The 24,512-nt window shown below is 26.4% G+C and overlaps 2 protein-coding genes across 3 annotated transcripts in view; one reads left to right on the top strand and one right to left on the bottom strand.

Annotated features, from left to right (window-relative positions):
* The window catches only part of LOC117179750 (iron-sulfur cluster assembly 2 homolog, mitochondrial), a 27,234-nt gene extending 18,495 nt beyond the window's left edge, over positions 1-8,739 (top strand). The window contains exons 1-3 of one of the 2 annotated variants that reach the window (XM_033371821.1): positions 2,021-2,132; positions 4,697-4,918; positions 7,875-8,739. In XM_033371821.1, the coding sequence (XP_033227712.1) occupies positions 2,056-2,132; positions 4,697-4,918; positions 7,875-8,052 (477 nt within the window). In that variant the 5' untranslated portion in view covers positions 2,021-2,055 and the 3' untranslated portion in view covers positions 8,053-8,739. Of the gene's footprint in view, positions 1-2,020; positions 2,133-4,696; positions 4,919-7,874 lie in introns of those variants that run through there. The other variant, XM_033371822.1, reaches the window with a different exon arrangement.
* LOC117179749 (myosin-10) lies at positions 8,475-24,512 on the bottom strand. Its single transcript, XM_033371820.1, has 5 exons — positions 23,968-24,512; positions 16,416-17,279; positions 12,064-12,210; positions 8,790-9,023; positions 8,475-8,705 (listed from the first exon to the last, which is right to left on the bottom strand). Exons 1-5 carry the CDS (start codon positions 24,028-24,030, stop codon positions 8,685-8,687), a joined length of 1,329 nt encoding a protein of 442 aa, XP_033227711.1. The 5' UTR covers positions 24,031-24,512; the 3' UTR covers positions 8,475-8,684.

The following is a 24,512-nucleotide window of genomic DNA, read 5'->3' as shown; positions in this document are numbered from 1 at the left end:
TTTAAAGCAAATAATTAAATCTTCAATTAAGAAAAATGAATACTAAACCTAAAATATAATATTAACTTTTCAATCAAAAAGAATGACCTTTCAACGTCAACAAAAAATGAACTTTCTGTTTAGTTTCTATATCGATTCAGCTCGCATTTAAGTGAAAACCCACAACAATGTTTTAAAAAAGGTAAAGGGGAGAGAATGTGAATCCTGCAATATAAATGAAAATAAATATGAATTTATTTTTTAATACTTGTCAAATATTATATAGTTATACAGAATTTAATGCCTAGATCTACAATACCTAATAGCATTTTTTAAATATTTAAAATTTTCCCGCCTTAATATTTAAAACTTTTCCAAAATTTTCAAGAAGCTAGACATGAAACTTTTCAATTGGCCAAAGTTTCATGAAACTTTTTACGCCAAAACTTCGGGACCAGTTCGGAGCGGTTCGAAGAACCTCGAACATCTTCGTAAGCAACCCACGGGCCGGCGAGCAAGCGTGCTGCTAGAAAAGCGCCGAAGGAATTCCACGAATTGGAAAATCGCTTGGGGATCACTCTTGCGGTTCCCACCCTTATTTTTGATATAACTTTAGAGCTTACAAGCTTTTCAGACGTTGCCAACCTTGAAGTAATTGGGAAAATTGAAATTGTGTGTAGTTTAGGTTTCTTGAAATGAAATCGCAGAAGGTGGAATTTTCTGTAGGAGAATCAACAGAATAATTTAGATGAGCATTGTACAATACTACATGAATTTCCCTGAATTCCAAAAAACGCATGATGCAGATGCTAGATCGGTTGATGCGTGCGCAAATTCTTTCTTGACTTCGCATGCAGGGTGGCCAACTCGCCCTTATTTAAACTATGTATAATTTTAGTTTGTCATTTATAAATTTACCAAGAACATATTATTCATTGGTTATTAAAGATAATTATTAGTAGTGTTACTAATGTTATTGTTATTATTTCGAACCGATTGCGAAAGAGAAAAGAAGAAAAAACATTTGATTTGAAGTTTGTAACTTTTTATTTACGTATTTCTTTATGATATATAAAATCTCTAAAAAATACTTATATAACTACGTAATTAAAAATGAAGACGTAATAAATAAGTACAAATAGGGTGGCTGAAAAACTTCATTTTCAAAATTCCCTGACTTTTCCCTCATTTCCGGAACCAATTTTTAATTTTTCCTGATCATTAATATTTAAAGACCAGCATTTTATTTTTATAACATTTTTAACATAGGATCTATTATAAACGGAAGAAACAATTTCAAAAATGATGTTAAAAACTTCAAATTTATTTCAACCAAAAAATATGACATTTTACCATAAAAGATGAATTTACAAGATTCTTTAACAACAAAAGATCAATTTTCTACCGAAAATGGAAAAGTAAGACAAAAATGCAAATTTCTCGCAAAATAGTTCAACATAGAAGAGATATTTCCAACCAAAAAAGACGAATTTTCAACAAAATACATGCATTATCGAACAAATAGTTGAACTTTCAAATAAAAAAGTTAATTAAAAAAAAAGAAAAGTTAAAGTTTTAGTAAAAGAAAAACAAGAAGAATTTCTACCTAAAATAGACGAATTCTGAAATTCAAAAAATAAATGTATACCCCAAAAAATAAATATAAAAACCAAGAGAAAATAGAACATTACATCAAGGTGGCTGTAAAACTTCATTTTCAAAATCCCTTAACAAACATCTCAAACATTTCATTTGCCTTCACGATAGTTATTATTAAATTTAAATTTCCATGACTCTGGCAAGATTTTATTCAGATTACCAGCGCTTCCCTGGTAAATTAAATTCACTGATTTCCAAGTTTCTCCTAAGCACCTTTGTCACCATTCAAAGTTAGCTCTAAGATGTTATAAACGTATACATTATACTTTTTTCTTAATTTTCATAAGATTTTCTAAATTTGAATTTGCCGCTCCAAATACAGCAATGAAACTCGGTCGGTAAACAAGTACTAGAAACATACATTTTGTTGAACTTGAAACTTGAAACAGGAAGAACGAACAAGCAACAAAAATAAATATGGCGAAACTCACGAGAACGGTTTGGGGAATTTCATCAAATTTTGCCTCGAATCAATATTTTTCAAGATTATTAACGTGAGTAGACGAGCGCCAACAAATTCTCTATATTTCGTCAAGTTTATTTCCAATTTTCATAGCTTGACAATATCTATAAACTAAAAAATTTAGATTGTTCTAGATTCGCAGAGCGGCAAGGCCGTGTGTGAATGATAGCCAAATTTTACTATATGAAAATTGTTTATACTTGTCATTGATATTTCACATAACCTCAAATAATCATGTCTTATAAGATTATTTTTTATATTTTATTTAAAAACAATCATTATTTATCTGCACTTATTGTAATCCCTAAAATCTATAACTAAGTTTATTTATTTCCATGAAATACAAATTATTAGTTAATATCATATATATAATATGTGCGATGTAGAAGGACAAATGTGTTTAATTTCAAGGTTATGTTTCATACCACAAAAATATAAAACATTTTATTTTCGTTGAGAATAAAAAAAGTTATAATTCTGTATAACAGAGTTTAAAAAAATTAGGTACACAGAAAATGAAATTGAAGACATCAAACAAATCTTTATAAAGTCTTTCTAAAATACCGTGTTTATACCATTTATACATTTTTAAATAACCACAGAATTTATCATTCTAGAAATAATCAAAAGGAATCAAACTTAAAGAAAAAAGATTTTACAGATTTGAAATTAAAATTCTTTATTTAAAAACATTTAATATCTTTTTTTAAAAGGATTTGAACTTAAAAAAATATTTTTATTAAAAATCTTCATTTCAAAACATTCAAAGTTTTTTTTAATTCTGATGACATCAAACAAATTTTACATTAAAAATCTCAATTTAAAAACATTCACTATTTAAATAGAAATCTCTGGTATCAACAAAATCTTACATTTTAGATGCTTCGAATTTATCGACCTGAAAAATACTCAAAAGAACTCAAATTTTATTTAAAAATGAAATTTTTAAGATCTTAAATTAAAAATAAAAAACAATTTTAAATATAAGATTTGGTCGTGGTCATCGGAGTTCTTTTCAAATATTCAATGTTTTTAAATTTATGTTTTTAATTTGACATTTGTAAAATAGTTTGTTTTTTTACTATTTGTACGTTGAGAAATACTTGAAATCTTAAAAATGTATAAAGATTTGGTTTATGTCATCAATTAAAATTTTGTTTTACCTAATTATTTGTTTTTACTACGGAAATAACCAACGAAAATCAAACTTTAAAAAATATTTTCAATTTAAAATTTTGATTGAAAAATTGCATTTTTCTTACATTCGCGTCAGAGAAGGGTATTATTTTCGATTGAGATGACATCAATCAAATACTACGCTTTAAATATTTTCAAAATATCAACTTGCAAATATTCAAAAGGACTCGAACTTAAAAAAAGGACTTAATTTACAAAAATTAAATATTTTTTTAAACTCTGGGGTCAACCAAATCTTACATTTTAAGGTCTTTCAATTTATCATATCCAAATACTCAAAAGAACTCACAATTTAAAAAATAACTTTCACATTCATCATCTGCAAATACTCAAAAAGACTCAAGTTACAAAAAAGATTTAAAATAAAAAAATTCAATATTAAAAAAAAACTTTGATGCCATCAACCAAATCTTACATTTTAAAGACTTTCAATTTATCATCCTGAAAATATTCAAAAATTGATTGAAAATCCAATTTAAAAAAAAAACTTAATTCAAAGAAATTCAATATTTTAAAAAAACCCGCTGATGGCATTAGACAAATCTTACATTTTAATGCCTTTGAATTTATCATCTCCAAATACTCAAAAGAGCTGAAACCTAAAAAAATATAAAATTAAAAACTCAATATTTAAAAAACCTCAATTGACATCAGCCAAATCTTGAATTTCAAAGATTTCCAATTTACCAACCTGCAAATATTCAGTCAGGAAAGAAAAAAATTCATCGACATTATTGAATTTTCAACCCAAAAGTTGCATTTTTTGTAAAACAGTTGCATTTTCTACTAGAAAATATGGATTTTCAATCAAACAAGAGGGAATTTCAAACCAAGAAGATTAGTTTTCTACCAAAACACAATGATTAAAACCTCATTTTTAAAGAAAGACATTTATTTTTAAGAATGTGGTTCAACTTTCAACTAAGAAATTCACGTTTAAAACAAAAAAGAACAACTTTCAAAGATTAATCATTTCAACAAAAAATATTTCAGTTCTAAATTTTAAAAAAAGTTTGAATTTTGAACAAACTAGTTGAATCTTCAAGTAAAGAAGATTAATTTTCAACCAAGCAGTTGAATTTTTATATTTTTATCCAAAAACTTAACTCAAACTTAAAAGGTCCAAATCTAACATTTCAATATCATCCAATTTATCACCTGAAAATACACAAACTAACACAATCTTAAAACAAAAAGATTTAAAGGATTGGAAGTTTAAAACATTCAATATTAAAGAAGGCCTTAGATCAGCCGAATCTTATATTTTAAAGATTTTCAATTTATCAACCTGCAAAATATTCAAAAAAAAACTCGAACTGAAAAAGACTTTATTTAAAAACATTCAAGATTTTTTTAAACTCAAATAACTTTAATTAAAACTTCAAGATGGAATTTCAGGTCTCCACGGATGAATGCACCCCTTCAAATTCATCGCAATTCATCACCCAAATCTGCCGTAAACACAACTGATGATGCTCTTATTATCAGCGACAGTTGCGTAAAACGTCTCAAAGAAATATCTGAAAATGGAGGATGTTTGAGGGTCATAGTTGAGGGTGGAGGATGTTCTGGATTTCAATACAAATTCGATCTGGATTCAAACATTCATGATGACGACAAGTAATTATAATTTTTTTTTCATTATTTATAAGTTTCTTCACATTCTGCTTAGTGTTCTAAAGAGTTTAAGTGCTCGAGAATATGCTCGACCTTTATGTGCTTTGACAAGTTAATCATAATTTATAAGAATTTTAAATAAGATTTAAACAATCGTATTTTCTATTTTTATCAACAACAATTACATTATTTAAATTACGCGGAAAATAGATCGCTTCAAATTGGGAAGGGCGCATAATTTAAATGTTAAAAGAAGCCAAAGAAACGGAAAACATATTATTCGCATTAAAGAGTGCCTTATTCAGTGTTGCTACAATATCTCAATGTCTATTTTCTTCTAGATATAAAAACAACCATACACCTTGAAGCGAGCCTTGAAGGTTAATAATATTAATGTAAACAAAATTTGTTCCTAATTAAACTTTAAACAATTTTTAGTTGGGTTTTAAAATCAAAAAGTACATTTTGAACTCAAGAAATAAATTTTCAACTAAAATGATGAATCTTCAAACAAAAATATACATTTTTAACCAAATAGTTAGTTGAATTTTCAACCCAATAGATTGATCTTCTACCAAAAATACTTATTTTCAACAAAGTACATAAATTTCCATCTAAAAAATATCAAGTTTCAACAAAAATTAGAATAGTTGAAATACTAGAAAAATAAATGTTCAACCGACAACAAAAAAACGAATTTTCAACAAAATGCTTTTTTTCATAAAAAAGAGGATTGAAAAAAAACGAATTAAATTTTCAGTAAAAACTCTCAATTTTCAACAAAAAAAATGAATTCTCAAGAAAATAATTCAATTCTAAGCCCAAAATATTAATTTTTTACCCAAAAAGATACACTTTCAATAAAATATATTAATTTTCAACTAAAAAAGATAGATTCACAAATTAATATTAGAATAGTTCAATTTGCCGTTAGAAAAGTAAATTTTAAACAAACGATAATACGAGTTTTCAGAAAAATGAATTAGTTTTTAACTAAAAATATTAATTTTCAATGAAAAATGGAATAGTTAAATATTTAGTTAAAAAAATTAATTTCTAACTCAGAAGAATTGTATTTTAAGTCAAAGGAATTAATTTTTAATCAGTGATGAATTTTCAAACCAATACTGGAAATTTCAATCCAAAAGATGAATTTTCTAAAAAAAAAATTGTTTAACTACATATTTTTTTCCAACCAAATAAATGAATTCTGATTAAAAAATAGAATAGTTAAATTTTCTACATAATAGAAGATTTTTTAATGAAAAAGATTACATTTCTGTCAAAAAAGGTAAGTTTTACACGAAAAATAGAATTATTAAAGTGAATTTTTAACTAACATGATAAATCTTCAACTAACAAAAAAAATTTTTCTAAACAAAATACATAGATCTTCAACTGAAAAGTTAAATTTTCTACAAAAAATAAAATACTTAAATTTTCAGTTAGTAAAATAATATAAGAAACGAATTTTTAACAAAATAGTTAAATTTTTTACCACATAAATTAATTTTTAACCAATATTAGAGTAATGAGAGTAATCTTCTACCAAAAAAACATTTTTAACAAATAGCTGAGTTTTCACCTAAAACAGTTACATTTTCAAATAAAAATAAAATAATTAAATTTTATAAAAAACGTTATTTTCAAAGAAATAGTATACTTTTCAACCAAGAAAATTGTATTCATAACAAAAATACTTATTTTCAACAAAGAACGTGAATTTTCATCTAGAAAAGATCAACTTTCAACCAAAATTAAAATAGTGGAAATGTTAGAAAAAGAAATGTTTAACAAAAAAAAAAAAAAAGAATTTTGTAACCAAAAATGAAAGAATTACATTTTTAGTTAAAACAATTTTCAAAAATAAACAAATTCTCAACAAAATAATTCAATTTTAAACCCAAAGTATGAATTTTTTACCATAAAAGATATAGTTTCAATAAAATATACAAATCTTCAACTAAAAAAGATAGATTTACAAAACCAAAACTAGAATAGTTCTATTTGCAGTTAGAAAAGTAAATTAAAAAGAGTTTTTAGCAAAATTAATTTTTAACCAAAAAAATACATTTTTAAGCAAAAATAGAATGGTTACATCTTCAATTTAAAAAATTATTTTTCAACGAAAAGGAAACGAATTTTCAGCCAAAGAAATTAATTTTTAATCAGTGATGAATTTTGTATGAAACAGCGGAATTTTCAATCCAAAAGATGAATTTTCTAAAAAAAAAAACAATTTTTAAAGATATTATTTTCAACCAAAGGAATGAATTCTTAACAAAAAATAGAATAGTTAGATTTTCTACAAAACAGAATATTTTTTAACAAAAAAATTACGTTTCTATCAAAAAAGGTTAATTTTCTACAAAAAATGGATTAGTTAAAGCGAATTTTGAACTAGCTAACAAAAATTAAATTTTAAACCAAATACATGAATGTCAAATGTCTAGCAAAACAAATATTTTTTCGACAACAACTGAAACAGTTACATTTTCAGCTAAAAAAATAATTCTAAATAAGGAAAAACTAATTTTCAACCAAAAACATCAATTTTCAACCAATAAGATGAATTTTCAATCAAATATTTGAATTTTTAAAGGAATTTTCTACCAAAAAGAGGAATTAGTCAACAAGGAGCTTAAATATTTTCCCACAAATTCGAATTCTCAATAAAAGACAGGGATTTTAAACCAAATATGTACGAGTTTAATTTTCAGCAAAATAGTTTGAATCCTCACCCAAAAATGATTAATTTCCAATCAAATGATTGCGATTTTCAACCATAATGATAAAATTAACTTCAACTTTAGTTTTTAAAAAATTTCCTAACTCTTATCACGCCTTCTTTGACTTTCTGTAATTACCTAATCTGTAGCAACTTTGTAATTTTGAAAAATATATGTTTTTTTTTTAAATATCTAACTCTGCTAAACTCACAGAGTTAATTATTCTTCAGGATCTTTCAAAAAGATGGAGCAAAAGTCGTCATCGACGAAACTTCTCTAGAATACGTGAAAGGATCGACAATAGAATATCACAAAGAATTAATTCGTTCAGCATTCAGAATAACGAATAATCCACTAGCAGAACAAGGATGTAGCTGCGGTATTAGTTTTGCGATCAAGGTAGACTGATTTACGAAACTAGCCTCCTTTCTCCTAAAAATTGATGATTAAAAGTTTTTTTAAATATATATTCTGCTAGACAGACGAAAGTATTGTAAAATAAATTTTCAATAATTGTTAATTACATAGTTATATGTAATGACCCAATTATTTATCATTTACTCTTCAAAGATTTGTATTATTTTTAATTGAAAGGAGCTATTGCGTTGTCTGGAAAATGATTGATGTTGCTTATTTCATTGCAATAACGCGTAAATATTTTTTAAACATTTTGTAAACCCTTTCATAACCAGTTTCCTCAAATTGAAAGGAATCTAATTTTCCTTTTAGCAATATTTTTCTGGACCCAAGCAAGAGGTTACTTTCACTATTTTATTTTTATAAAGAATTTGTATTAGTGAGATATTGTAAGAAAGGAAGATTACAAAAGGTTTAACGTTTAGAGATTTATTTAATATTTTATAAATAAAAACATCGAATGTGAAAGACCGTAACTACAGCTGTAAAGATGGACAGAGCCGAATTTTTTTTCCTAGTCAACGTTCAGTGTTTTTTAATATGTACATAAAACTTGGTTCGTCAGCGAGAACTTATTATCACGGAATGTGTCCAATTTTCGATTAAATCGACACCTGTGTTTTTCACTTTCCTCTTTTGTTGTTCTGAAATAATAAAAATTTAAATTAGTGAATCCTAGTGAACATCTGTTTGCTTTTCTGCACTGATTTTATTTTTCATGTTCTTACTTTGTTCGAAAGCTCAAATTTCAGTTGCTGAATCTCTTCGGTTTGGTGAATCAATTTCTCGTTCATGTTGGCGAGATGTTCACTCATAGTGCTCAGTTGGGCCTTATAATTGCCCTCCTGAATTTCCTTATCCTCTTGTAATCTATTCCAGCTAGAAAGAGTTTCTTTCAGTTCTATTTCGCATTTTTCTCTCCTTGCTTCACTCGTATCCAAGTGAACGTTCATAACTTCGTTCTGGAAAAATATTTTTTTTTATGGCAATTGCATGATTTCAGCCCTTTTCGACGCCTATAAAGCGGGGCTAAAGCTCTACTTTTTACTTCCTGGGAAGTGAAAAGTGGCGTTAGATGTGAATAATGAAAATTATACATCTATGAGCTCGCATTTTACGATGATCAGCCCACTCATCGTAAACATTATAAGGAAATTTTTGGCTGCAGATAATTAGAGTTCTTAAATTCTCGAAAATTTAAATTCAGGTTATATAACCGAGAATATGATAGAATTTAGGAGAATTCAAAAGAATTTTAGAATTTATGATTTTTAACAATATTTTTATTGTTCAGGTTATATCAACGGTTGAATATTAATTTTTTTTTTAGCTCATATATATTTAGGAATTTAAAATATGCAAAGCAGTAGCTCATTAATTATTTAGCACTGTTAGACTGAAACTCTAATCTCAAAATTAAATTGCCTCACATTACTTAATAAATATCACGAAGTAGAATAAGAAGACCCCACTCCCGGAAAACTTAAACGCGTGACATTCTGAAAGTTCTCTGGTTTTTCTTTGACTAATTTTTTATTTCAAATCATTAACATTCAAATACCAGCATTTTAATCTTATGTTTTTAGCATAGAATATTTTATAAGTGGAACAAAACATTGTCTCATATACAAATTTCAAATTTTCCAATGTATTTAAAGTCTTTTCTATTTTAAAAGACAACTATTTAACAAATTACTAGAATTTTCAAATTGAATTTTTAACACAATGGTTAAATATTCATCCTTAAAAGACCCAACGAAAAAGTGTCATAGTTTATATTTAAATAAAAAAAAGAATTAAATTTATACAACAAAAGAAAAGAATTTTAAAACCAAAAAGACAAACTTCCAATAAATAAAGATTTTCACTCAAAAACTAAATTAAAGTTTATCTAAATTATTGAACCTTCAAACCAGAAAAAAAAAATTTTCTTTACAAAAATTCTATTTTCAAACAGAAAATATGACTGTTCAACAAAAAACTAATTTTCCACGAAACTGATGCATTTTTACCCCCCCAAAAAATGAAATTTCAAAATAAAAAATTATTTTTTACAACAAAAACAAAACGCGAATTTTTAACTAAAAAATATCAATCTTAAAAAATGGAAAAGTTACATTTTCTGTTAAAAAATGAATTCTAAACCAAAAAAAAAAGTATTTTTCACTAAACAGTTAAATTTTCAACCAGGCATAAGCATTCAATAAAAAATTTTACAATGTAGTTTAACTTTGACCCAAGTAGTTTAATTTTCAAATAAAAAAGATTATTTTTCAACAAGATAATTAAACTCTTAACAAACGAGATAACTTTTCAACTTAAAATATAAATCGTTTACAAAAAAAGTGATTTCTTAACAAAGAGATTCAACCAAATGTTTTAAACAAATTAGTTGAATTATTAAGCAAAGAAGAACCATTTTTAACCAAAAAGATGCAAAAATATACGAACGATTTTGGATAATTTAATTAGAAAAAGGAGTTGAAGTGTTTAATTTCTACATCGACGCGCTAAAAATTAAACATGTTTACTTTGAATTTAGGAATCGCAAAATTGATCCATTTCAGTTTAAAATTTCGAAAGAATTAAAAAGTCAAAACGTTAAAAATTAAATATTTTAAGATTTGAATACTGGAAATTGGGTAATTTAAAATTAAGAGGAATTGAAATTGCATTCTTTATCATTAAAAGCGTTCAAAATTAAATAACTGTATATATTGAAAACTTTTGAATTCGAATAATTTTAAATTCAAAGCGATTAAAATTACATAATATTGAAAACTAAATTGAATCTTTCAAAGTCAAAGCTTCTGAAATTCTACAATTTTAAATTGTTATTACCTAATAGAATTATAATTAAAAATTAAAGCTGATTTAACAAATTTTTATATAATAAAAAATGAATTGCATTATGCTAAAAAAACATTCAAAATAAATAGTAATGTTAAAAGGGAAACATTTCTATTTCAGAACGTTAAAAACTTGAACGAATGAGAAATTCATTTAAATTGAAAAAAATTGTAGTCACAAAAAGTATTGATATTTTAACTTTTTATACTCAAATCCTTTAAAATTTCAATTATTTGAATGAGTTTTAAATCGCTTAAAAATTAATAGTTTCGGAATTGCTCAATTTTTAATTTTTTAATTTTAATTTTTCCTTCTAGAAATGTTCAATCCAAATATTTTTTAATTTGAAATGATTTATTTGTTTAAATCTTTAACTATAAATCGGATAGTTTTAAGATCTTACAGTGAAAAAAATTAAATTAAAGAATACAAAACAATATTACTATAATACAATTTCATTTTTTGAAATTGTACAATTTTAAGCTTTTCAATTCAAAATTGCATTATATTTACATCTAAAATTATTAGATTCAAAACTGTCTATAAAGGATTTTAATATAAAGTTTTGAAATATTTAATAGAAAGATTCAACTGCTTTAGAATTGCACATTCAAAAATGTAATTTCAAAATAAAATTATATAGATGTTAAAGACAATCAATATAATATTCATAAGCATCATGTCATGTAGTATCAAGGGATCGTCCATATATTACGTAACACTTTTTTCTTTTGTTTATATCGTTGTGTCTTTCTCAACTTCACATCAATTTCATGCTCGTCTTTATTCAAACAAAAGAAAAACGCGTTACGTAATTTATGGACGATCCCCAAGTGACATTTTAAACGACTAGATTTTTTGTACTAAAAGATGTGATTTCTGACAAATAAAAAATCACTGTCATTTTCACCGTTCGAAATTGCAGAATTTTAAATATTGTGAGAAATAGTGCGATTAAAGTTGAATTATTCTAAACAATTTGAAAATTATATACTTTCTTATTGGAAAAATTCAAAAATTACAAAATGAGTTTATTTTACGCAGAATTTAGATGGCTTTCGTATTATTTTGTAGACAAAATGTTCTCTCGTAGATTATAAAATTTATGAGAATTGACTCTTTTTGAGATTGAAATAAACTACAAATACTTACATTGGCAGCTATAGCTAAGTTTTTAACATGACAGAGATGCTTTTCGGTGACTAGTTTGTCGATTTCCCGTAAAAAATAATCTCTAATTTTCGCTTCACGAGCCTCGACTTCCTCGCCAATCGAAAAGGGTGCTGTCAGTCTCCCAATCTGAAAAATATTTATAAACTATTACCAGAACCAAAAAGTAGAATACTAGGGGTTGGTCACTCTTGTCATATTGGTGCGCAAGCGATCGTAAAATCTTTTGGAGATTTTTTTGAAATATTTCCAGGGATCACAGCGTTTCAATAGTTCAATTTTAGGTAATAATAGGGAATTTTTCGGGAAAAGTGGTTTAAAAAAGATAACAAATGTATTAAAACTTTCGATGCCATGTGGGTAATTCGTGAATATTGAAGGCATTTAACTGTTTTGTAAAACAATTTTATTTTTAGCTTGAAAGTTCAACGATTTGTTTGAATTTTTTTTCCATTTTGACTGAAAAAACCTTTTGGATGGAAAAATCTCCTATTTTGTTGAGAATTTGTTTCTTTTTGTCTCAAAAAAAAACTATTACACTTTATGCTAAGAATTATTTTCTCATTTTTTTGAAATTTTATTAATTGGTAAACAAATTTTTTTTGTGTTGAAAATCAAAAATTTATTTACAAATTAGATCCTTTTTGTTGAAGTTTAAATGATCTGTAGAAAATTCATCTTTTTGGCCTGAAAAATTTATTTTTGTTTTTGAAGATTCATTATTTTAGTTTAAAATTCATCTCATGGTTGAAAATGTGACTATTTTGATGGAAATTCGTCTTTTTTGTTTAAAAATTCACCTTTTTGGTAGCGAACTAACCTTTTGGATTTAAAACTTCCTCTTTTTTTTTTAATGCAGCTGTTTGAATAAAAAATTAGCTTTTGTTGTTGAGAATTCATATTTTTAGGTTAAAAATTCAACTGTTTTGTACAAAATTTTACTGGAAAATCTTTTTTGTTTGAAAAATCAACTATTTGGTTGAAAATTCGCCTTTATTTGATGAATTCAACTATTTTTAATTCAAAACCCAAATCTTTTTTAGTTGAAGTAGCAACTACTATATTTTTCTTTGAGAATTCTTCTTTCATGGTTTAAAATTTTATTAATTGATAGAAAATTTAATTATTTTGTTAAAAAATCAAATATTTACTTTAAAATGCATTCTTTTTTGTTGAAAGTTAACTGATTTGTGGACAAAAAAGATAAATTTTGAACCAAATTTTTAAATTTTTATGTCAAAAGGATAAATTTTCAACAAAGAAGTTTCTTTTCAACAAAATAGTTGAAGCTGGTACAAAAAATGTTAAATTTTTTACATAAAATGTTTTTTTCAACCGAATAGTCTAATTTTCTACCATTTTCAAACCAAAAAATATAATTTTTAACAAAAGAGTTAAATTTCCAACAAGAAAGTTAATTTTTAACCAAATAGTTGAATTTTATACAAAAAAAAAATGTTAAACAAGGTGATTCACTGTTCAATCAGAAATGAAGAATTTTTCAAAAAATAGCCAAACCCTGTACAGAAATCTATTACCAAAATAGAAGAATTTACAAAGAAAAATATAGTAGTTGGTATTATTTCAAACAAGAAAGATGTACACACTTAAATTTAACTAAAAAAGACGAATCTTTAACAAAATATCTGTATCTTCAACCAAATGAGATTAATTTTCCACAAAAAAGTAGTTGAATTTCAAACGAAATAAATAAGTACTTTTTTACCAAAAGAGATCAATTTTGACACGAAAAAGCCGAATTTTGAACCAAACAAAAAAAATTCCACTAAATTGTTGGATTTTCAAGCAAAAAAGACGAATTTTGTAAAAAAACAGTTGCTTTTACAAACCGAAAACATGTAGTTTCAACACAATTCTTACTTTTAAACCAAATCATTATTTCGACTTTATAACAACAAAAAAAAGTTAATATTTTTAACAGAAGAAATAATAAGATAGAAATAAATATAAAGAAGAAATAAATATTAATTAAAAAAATAATAATAAATAAATCAAAAATAATTTTCAATCAAATAGTCGCTTTTGCTACGATTTTCAAACCAAAAAGACAAGTTTTCAATAAAAGAGTTAAATTACCAACGTAAAAGTTAATTTTAAACCAAAAAGTTTAATTTTCTACCAAAAAAGTTGATTTTTTTACGAATTTCGTGAATTTTCAACCAACAAGATAGTCACATTTTCAATCAAAGTAGACGAATTCTCAACGAAGAATATAATAGTTTATATTATTTCAACAAAAAAAGGAATAATATTGGGAAGATTACGATATCCGTGGCGACAAAGTTTTATTGTTTTTTCCTATAGGATTTTTTGCGAGAAATACGAATCTGAAAGTTTGAAATCGATATCTCGAATAGTGTTCGATACATCGATTTTTTATGTTCCAATTATTTACTTTTTTTTGTAAAGCATAATTTCTGAATATGAATTTTGATGGGAGTTTTTGCGAGAAATACGTATCTGCAATTTTTAAATCGTTATCTCGAATACTTTTCGAGATATCGAAGGCACCCCTGTGATTGGTCACAGAAATAATGTAAGATAACATCCCTGCCCCTTTTCCCTTATAGGGATCCAAATTAAAACTTTTTCTTGTACAAAAATCGCCTAACAGAATGAATTTAAGACATTATGCAAATTAAAAAAAAGTTTAAAAAATCGATATATCGAAAACTATTCGAGATATCGATTTAAAACGTTCATATTCATGTTTGTCGCTAAAAGTCCTATAGGAATCCACATTAAAACTTTGTCGCCACGAATATCGTAATCTTGTCCAAATATTCAACAAAATGACTAAATTCTAAATCAAAAGAGATTAATTTTCTTTTCTTATTCCTTGTTTCCTTATAGTTTCCTTTAACGGGAGATATACAAAAACAGGGTATCTAGCGATTCTTAGGAACAAAATTCTAGGTCTTTTCCAGGATTTCAAGGTCAAGAAATCAAAGTTTTCCGGGTCTCCTTCTTTGCATCAAATAATGAAATAAACGTTTGTCATACATGTAAAAAATGAGCCATTTCATTTTTTACTGGCTAACGATTTCGAAAGAAAGCCTAATCGTAAATAAACAAATTCTTAATTTTTTGCGAACATGAGTCGTCTTTGTGAAATCTTTAGGAATATTTTTAAATCTTTGTAATGTCTTTGAAATCACTGAAATCTTTTGAAATCTTTGTGAAGTATTACAAACCTTAGTGAATGCTTGAAATTTTGGTGAAATCTTTGAGAAATCTTTTGCCTTTTTTCAAAGCTGTTGTAAAATCTTTAAAATTCTTGAAATCTTTGTGAACTCTTTCTTTAATCTTTGTTTGCGAAATCTTTTGTGTTTGTTTACAATCATTAAAGTCTTTTGAAATCTTCTCAAATGTGTTGTAACTTTTTGAAATCGCTTAAAATCTTTGAAATGTTTTGAAATTCTTGAAATCTCTTGAAATCCTTATGAATTCTTTAAAGAAATTGTGCAATCTTCTCTAAGTCTTTTGTATTCGTTTGAAATCACTGGAATATTTTTAATTGTTTCAAATCTTTGGGAAAATTTTGTGAAAACTTTTTAATCTAGTGTATACGCCTTTTTTTAATGTTCGAAATCCTTGAAATCTTTGTTAAATATTTATCAAATCTTTCTTGAATCTTTGTTTGGAAAATCTTTTGTATTATTTGTATTATTGAAATCTGGCGTTAATTTTAAATCTTTAGAAATATTTTGTAACTTTTTGAAATATGTTGTACACTAAAAAACCGAGTGGTCAACCCTTCGAAAAATCCATTGTATGGCCATGGCTTTTTCTAATTCTGAAACTGAATTAACATCGAAATTTTAAAACTAATAATTTTTATAATTTCTAAGGTGAACACCTCAGCAAAAAGTGCCTTGAAATATCTTTATTTATTCTGTTATAAACAAAAGATAAATTATATCTTGACGAATAGAAATTTTTTCAGCAGCAAGATTTCTTCTAAAAGAGATGTTTCTTTTATAATAGGGTAAAAAATTTAAATTACTCTCCGCAGTTCGATAAAATTACTGTTTGAAAAGAAAAAGAATAATTAAAATTCAAGGTTTGCGTGAAAAAATCAAGGAGATTTCCAGGTTTTCAAGGTTTTCAAGGTTACTAGACACCCTGAAAAAAAACAAAGTAACTAAAATTAAAGTTCCAAGTTACTGAAAAAATTGTAACTTAGTTACTTTACAAGTTACAAATGGCGTAATTTTTCAGTAATTTACTTACTTGTAACAAGTTACTAACCCAATTCACTTTGAAACCTCGTGTACACTGAAAAGTAAAATATGATATAAAAAAAGGATTACCATATTGCTAATTACGACAGGTTCTGTCGAATGATTTTCACCCATGTGTGTCCCTATAATTTCCTTCTGCGCAATTTCATCATATTTGAGTTTGAGAATGTTATACTGGGCCTTCCAGTGACTTAATTCCTTCTCAAGTTCACACGGCTTTGTATAATCGAATTCTTCGCTATTTTCTTCATGAGCAGTAGTCCAAGGTCTTCGAGGTCCCATTTCCAAAGTCGATTTTGAAGATCTCCGAGAGGCAGAAGGTGAAGAATAAGGAGAGTGATCATTCTGCCGATGATTTGGGACTCCCATTCTCAAATCGTAATCACACCCTTCTCGTTTTCCCTCGCCACTCGACCAAGAAACAGTTTCCTCCTGTTTCTGTTTCTCGCTCAACTTCCTTTGCAATTCATCCCTCTCTCTTTCAAATTTGTCTATAATATCCCGATAGTGGATCTCTAAACCTAATTTAGACTTTTCACAGAGACTTAATTTATTTTCAAAGAACTTAATCTCTTCTCTTAAAACTTCGATTTCGTTATCCTTATCCCCTATTTGGGAAAGTAATTGAGCATTTTCGATAATCTTCTTTTGGAATTCCTCATCCAGGATATGATTAGGAGGATGAGGGGCCTGAGTTTTGGTCTCGGAGGATTTACTTCTATTCTTTTTCGGTTTTATTTGAGTCCTATCTAGTTCTTCTTGCAAAACAGTGATACGTTTTGTGAGTTGTTGATTTCGAAAGGAAAGACTGTCGAGTTCCTGCTCCGCCCGACGGAGTTCTACTTCCTTTTCTTTCAGTTGTCCCCGAATGTCCGCATTTCGCGTTTGTTCCTCGATGACTGCTGTTTTTAAGATTTTTGCTTGCGCACGAATCTGCAAAGAAAGTACTTGATTTGGTTGGCAAATATTTCTAACAGAAGGTCGTTTTGTTATAGCATACTCTACAATTTGGGAGATCTTTTAACAAAACATTTTTAGTGCATTTTTTGGACCATAGGTTATTTTTAGAAGATTTTTAAATTCCTTGTGGAAATTTATGAGTTGGTTATTTATATTAGCGGATTTCCTTTAGGATTTCCAAGAGTAACTTTTGTCCCTAAAGTAATCAAAACGGAACTGCAAATTAAAGCACTCGAAGTGGAAATCAATTCACATGGTAAAAAAGGTGAAAAATAAAATAGGTCTCTCTAACAATTCAGGAAAACAATTAATAACCAAATCTTCCACCCTTCCAAATCAATAAAAATATATCCCTCTTCGAATGCATACAAAATTGAATATCGAAATTTCCTTTCTTCCAACTCAATAAAAACGTTCAAAATAAAAAATTACCCACTTCCAAATCAGAAAGAAAACAAATAACCTTCAAATTCATTTAACATTAACTTTGAAGATAATCCTTTTCTAAGATACATTATTTTTAATTTAATATAACCTTTAATTTTATCCTTCATCCAGTTAAAAGAAAAATGGAAAATCAAAATTTCTTTCCTTCCAACTCGATAAAAATATATAAAAAAAAAAAATTTTCTCTTTTAATTCATACAAAATTAAAAACAAAATTTACTTCCCTCCAACTCTATAAAAAAGTTTTAAAAAAATGTAACTCTTCCAATTCAGAAAAAATTGGCAATCAAAATTGTTTTCTTTCTAAATTAATAAAAATGTTAAAAATAAAAAATTACTCTCTTCCAATTCAAAAAGAATATAAACAGCCGAAATTCTATCCCTTCTAACTAAATAAAAATTATAAAAATAAAAAAGGGCTTCTTCTAATTATAAAAAATTGAAAACCTCAATTTACTCCCGTCGAACTCGATAAAAATCTTGAATATAAAAAATTATCCTTCTTGCAATTCATAAAATACACTTAAACCTGAAATGGCGTTTATAACTGCCCTCACTTATACCCTCTCCCACTTATATCTGCATAATTCTCATTTATATCCGCTTGGCGTCCACCACCTCGCAGAGTCACGTGAGAAACCCGTAAATCAGAACGCAGCACGGCCATTTCCCCTTCGCTGAGCAGCATTGGTGGGATCCCCTCCCGAGAGGATATAAGTGAATGTTTACGTTCTCGGACGGGGATATGAATACGCGCGGTTTCATTATATTTAAAATCAAATTTTCATCGTTTTCAACTCGATAAAAATTCTGAAATATTTCAATCGCAATAAAAATGTTAAAAATACCAAATTTTCCCAAATTCCTTCTATTGCCTACAAAATTGGAATTTTGAAATTAATTCGTTGTTTTGTAATTCTTTATTTTAAATGAACAGTTAAATGTTGCCAAATATTATAAATCTATTAATTCTAAATTATATTAAAAGTCCAAATAGTTTATAAACTTTTAACCGGACGTTTACATTGGTTGAAATACCAAGGCTTTCAAATAGAAACCGTTCAAATTTCATCGTTAAAATCTGAAAATTGTTTAAGTTTGAACAGATTAAAAATCAAATATTATTTAATTTTTAATGCTCGAACTATACCTCAGCTAAAAAACCGTGCAATAATTTAGAATTAAAATTGATCAAAATGAAAGGTTTTTATAAAAAAATTTCAAATTAAAACTCTTAATTCCTAATTGTATAAGTTTTCAACACTGCATTTAAAACATTCTTTAAATGAAAATTTGTAAAATAATAGATTTTAGAATTGAGCATTTTAAACTTAATTATTTAATCATTAAAAGAGTTAATAATTTAACTTAAAGTGGTTGTTGTTCCAAAAATCAGATATCGGAAAAAATATTTTTTCAAAAATTTTATGAATGAAAATAATATTACAGATGATGTCATGATGGCTTATTTTTTCGGGAAAACATTTTCTACAACTTTCCTGTGTCCAATTTTTAAACTATATTTTTCTATGGCCATACTTGAAGATTATTTACCTTTTTACAAATCTGGAAATTGTTGAGCTGTAGGGAAGTTTTTCGAGAAAAAAATAAGCCACACTTTATTACAACATTTTTGTATTTCATATTTAATTAATTTATTATTCATAATATTTTTTATGACTAACGAAAACTGATATCTTAACTTTAAAATTTTAATATTCAACATTTTATAATTTTTTTATTAATAATAGAAATTTCAGACGAAAAACACTATCATAACAAAACATTGCGTAAGATATTAAATATTTTTTTTACCTAATGTTTTTTGTCTGAAATCACATTTTTCTGACGAAAAATGTTAACAAAATCAAAAATTGTCGAAGCTTGTAAATTTGATGATTTTAAACAAAAATTATTGAATATAAAACTAATCAATTCATTAAAAATTATCAATTTCGCCACATTAAACGTTAATGTAACCAAAAATTGTTAAAAGTTGTGAATCTTCTTTAAAATCTAATTTTTTATTTAATATGCCAACTTCCGAAAGAAAAAATTAACATAATAAAACTTTTTTAAATATTATAAATCCTGTTTAAAAATTATGAATCTTCTTAGCAGATTAAACATTTTTGAATAAAAAATACAATTTCCAATGAAAAACAATAACATAACTAAAAATTGTTAACAACTGTAAATTTTCTTCGAAATCATATGATGTCTGTAAATCTTTAAAATCCTCTAACCTCCTTTAAAATGTTTTTGAATTTCTTAAAATCCGAGGAAATTTTTTTAATCTCTTAAAACCCGTTGAAATTCTTTAAAATTAGTTTAAATATTTAAAAAGTTCATACAGTCGTTCAAGTCTTAAAACCTGTGAAAGTTCATCGTTATTTTTGGAAATTCTTTGGAATCCATGGAAATTCTCAAGAATTCCTTGAAATTCCTTAATATTTTTTTGAAATCCTACGTTAAATAAATAAATTAATCGTTTGTACTCTATATTGATTTTTTTATAATAATTTTCTGTCATGATTACAAGGTATTGTAAAAGATTAGATGGGATTGCATGATATTGCATAAGATTGTAGAATAATATTTAATCTATTGAAAAATTGCATAGCTCGCGTTTCATTATATATGAAAAAATATAAAATGCATTTAAATATAACAAAAAATCGTGCAAATTCTCCATGGGATAAAATATAGGGATCAAAGGGTACTTTTTGTTCCCCTCATAGGTTAATTTTTTCAAGGTGAGTTTAAAATACCTTAGGATCAATGAAATAAAAACTTTAAAACATTAAAAAAATCCATTGACTTATACAGAATTTAGTAAATTTAGAAGAGTTTAAGTAAATTAAAAAAAATCAAGAAAATTCCAAAGAAATTAAAAGAATTCAGGGTGAATTCCCAAAAAAAACTTGAAATCTCTTCAAATCTTTGAAACTTTACTAAATTCTAACTCAAGAAGTGACCAATGCCTACGAAATAATTCAAGTTAAATTCAACAGAATTCAAATGAATGAAAGAAATTTTAAAAATCGAAAAGTTCCATTGATTAAATAAAATTTAAGTGAATTTAGATGAATTTCAGGGAAACGAGAAGATTTCGATAGAATTCATAAAAAATCAAACTGAATTTAAAAAACAATCAAGTCAATTAAAACCAATTCAAAAATATTAACAAATTCATTGAACTGAGTAAGTTTGAAATGAGTGTAGAAAAATTATTGAACACAAACTTTTTAAAACTCCTTTTAATTGAGTAAAATTGAGTGGATTAGGAAGAATTCCAAAATTGCATGAAATCTTATGAAACTTCTTGAAATCATGAAATTTAAGAGCTCTTAAAGCCCCATAAAATCATTGTAATCCTCGGAATACTTATCAAATCTATTGGAATCTTTCTAAATATCCTATAATCTTACAAGTTCTCTAAAATCCGTCCATATTTTCCGAAATTCTAGGAAATTCTTCACAACCGCATGAAATTTTTGCCAAATGCCTTAAAATGACTAAAATCCTTGGAAATACTTTGAAACTGTATAAATCTCTTGAAAATACCTTAAAATATTTCAGTCTTTGCAATCCCTTCAAACTATTGCAACAAATGCATCATTTCTGAGAATCTTTTAAAAGTTCCTAAAATATTTCAAATCCTTTGATATTTTTTGAAATCCCTTGAAACTTTTTAAAACCCTTAAAAACGCCCGGGAATCCTTTACAATAATACCCTCAAAAATTTTAAATATTTTGAAATCGCATTAAATCACTAAAAGCAATCAAAAACGTCTTTCTTTGTGATCTTTTAAAGTAACCTAAAATATTTCAAATTCTTTAAAATCTGTTGAAATCCCTTGAAATCTTGTAAAGCTCTTGGAAATGCCAAGGAAATGAAAATTTAGGATAAATTAATAAGAATGTAGAATGAATTCCAAAAAATGATTTCAAATCTTTGAAACCCTACGAAATGCATTTCTTTCACAATCTTAAAATTATTCAATATTTTAATAATATTGATTAAGACCAGTAGACGAAACCAATAACATCTAAAATTATGAATTAATTTCCCTGGTCAAAAATCCTACGTCAATAATAAAATATAAAATATCTTAACAAATTTAAAAGACCCTTATAATAATTGAAATTCTCGAAAACCTTATTAAATCTCGTGAAATTTTTTAAATTGGATTAACGCTTTATAGGTCCTGTAAAATCATTTCATGTCTTCAGAATTTAAAATACGTTTATCCTAAAGTATTTCAAACGCTTTACAATCACTTCAAGTTAATGCAGGGTGTCCAGCGAATCTTTGAAACTAAATTCAAGGTTTTTCAGGTCAAGAAGTCAAGTTTTTCCAGATCTCCTTTTTAAATCACATAATGAAATAAGCGTTTATTATATATAAATAAGAGCCATTCCATATTTTCTTGTCTAACAATTTTTAAAGAAAGTAGAACCATAAATAAACAATTTTTTATTTTTTTGCGAACATAAGTCGTCTTTGAGATCCTTGAAAGCTTTGTGAATTCCTTGAAACCTCTTGAAGTACTTAAAATATTTGTGAAAACTTGAAATTTCTGTGAAATATTTTGGAACCTTTTTAAAATTTTGTGAAATATTTGAAATCTTTAAAATTCTTGAAATCTGAAATCTTTATGAAATTATTCAAATAATTGTTGAAGCTTTCTTCTTTGTTTTTGAAATCTTTTGTATTAGTTTGAAATCATTGAAATCATTGAAATCTTCTGAAATTTTCTCAAATTTGTTGAAACTTTTAAAATTAGTTTAACATTGATGACTTTTTGATTTTTTAACATCTTTTTGACTTAATTTGAAATTATCAAAATATTTGTAATCTGTGTAAATTTTTTTGAAATCTTATTAATCTGGTTTACTACATCCTTTTTAAAATTAATATCTTTAGAAATGTTCAAAATCTTTGAAATCTAGTGTACACGTCTTTTTCAAATAAAATCTTTGAAATCTGATGTACTGTACCCTTTTTGAAATCTTTCGAATTTTTGTATTCTTTTAAAATCTGTATGCAATTTTTATTAAATCTTTAAAATATTTGTGAAACCTATCTGAATATTTGAAATCTGACGTACACGCCTGTTTTTTAAATCTTTGAAATCCATTAAATCTTTCTAAAATGTTCAAAAACAATTTAAATATTTTTAAATCTTTGACATTTTTTGAAAGCTTTTGAAATCTTGAGTAATCTTTTGTAATTTGGTGTGCACTCAAAACATGAGTGGTAAAACTCTTGAGAAAATCGGTTATATCGATATGGGGCATTTTAATTCTGAACCTAAATTAACATAAAAAATTTAAACTACTGATTCAACATTCTATATTAGCAGAGACGAAATTAAAAACGTATAGAATTATTCACAATATTAAAGCCTGTTCATTGCAATCTATAAAATAATTTATTAAGTTTACCAGAAATGCCAAGAAATCTCTTTATTTATTCTGTGATGAGTAAAAGATAAATTACTCATATATCTTGATAAATAAAAAACGTTTCAGTATTACTTTTCGCATTTCAATAAAATAACTGTTTGGAAATAAAAAAATTAATTCAAGGTTCTCGAGAAAAATTCCAGGAGATTTCCAGATTTTCAAGGTTAAATACAAATTCCAACAGAATTCCAGGTTTTCAAGGTCGCTGGATACCCTGTAATTAAATAAATAACAGGTTCCTCGATATTTTTAAAAATTCTCTGAAATATTTTAAATTTAAACCTTTTGAAAATACCTTAGAAGTTTTTAAAATACCCTAAAACCTTTAAAATCCCTTCAAATTTTTGACATATATTAAAAATTTCTCAGAATTTTTGAGAATAATCTGAAATAATTTAAAATACTATTACTAAATACTAATGTGATCTTTTCATTAAAAAAAGTAATACCATAGGGACCAAATCAAGTAAATCTAACTATAAAAATAATTAAATATGAATAATAAATAAAATAACCATAATGTTAGGGTACACTACTCAGAGGCCGGTTTTGTGAGGTCTGACATTATCATCCGATTATACAATTAAAGGTTAGGTAAAAACGTCATCCTGACAAATATGAAAACAATTATCTCGAGCTAGAATTAGAAACGATTCCGGTCGCTATCTGCTCAAATGAAACAACTTATACGATAAAAAACAATTATCACCAAAGAGATTAACTGTAAAATTTAAAAACTAACCTTGGAGTACTCCGTAGCAATTTTTTGATATTTGATTTCCAGTTCTCCGTTGACAGTCCCCATGACTTACTGGGTATAACTATTCTCGAACGAATATATTAGCGATAATGGTACATTGTTGAAAGAGTTGAGAGAGAGCAAGTTCCTGTTCAGGGACACACAGCCCTTCAACTGGCATTAGTAGCATTTACGGTATTTGCAGAAGGAGGAAATCCTGAACACCAGTTGGTTTGATGAGTCAAGCCTAACTTGAAAAACACCATTACGAATCACAAGAAAAAAACTTGCGAAACGAAGAACCACACGTACATTATATTCGTGCTAAAACGCCCCCAAGAATGTATTTCTCCTCCAGCCGTATTCGGAGCCAGAGCCAGAACCATCTGTGCCTGGAGTGCCTATCACTCTGTTGAATGCGGTTGAATTATGAATGTGTTTGCGTTGCGAATCGCAAATATCAGGGCTGCAGCTAGTGGACAAGTGGACTACAGACTCACGAGAAGTTTCTTCTTTGTTTAGTTGAGTGGTATTCTTCTTTACCTTTA

The sequence above is a fragment of the Belonocnema kinseyi genome, chromosome 9 (assembly GCF_010883055.1).
Source record: "Belonocnema kinseyi isolate 2016_QV_RU_SX_M_011 chromosome 9, B_treatae_v1, whole genome shotgun sequence".
Taxonomy (NCBI): Eukaryota; Metazoa; Arthropoda; class Insecta; order Hymenoptera; family Cynipidae; genus Belonocnema; species Belonocnema kinseyi.
Note: the sequence above shows the minus strand (reverse complement) of the source record. Positions and strands in the feature narration are given on the sequence as shown.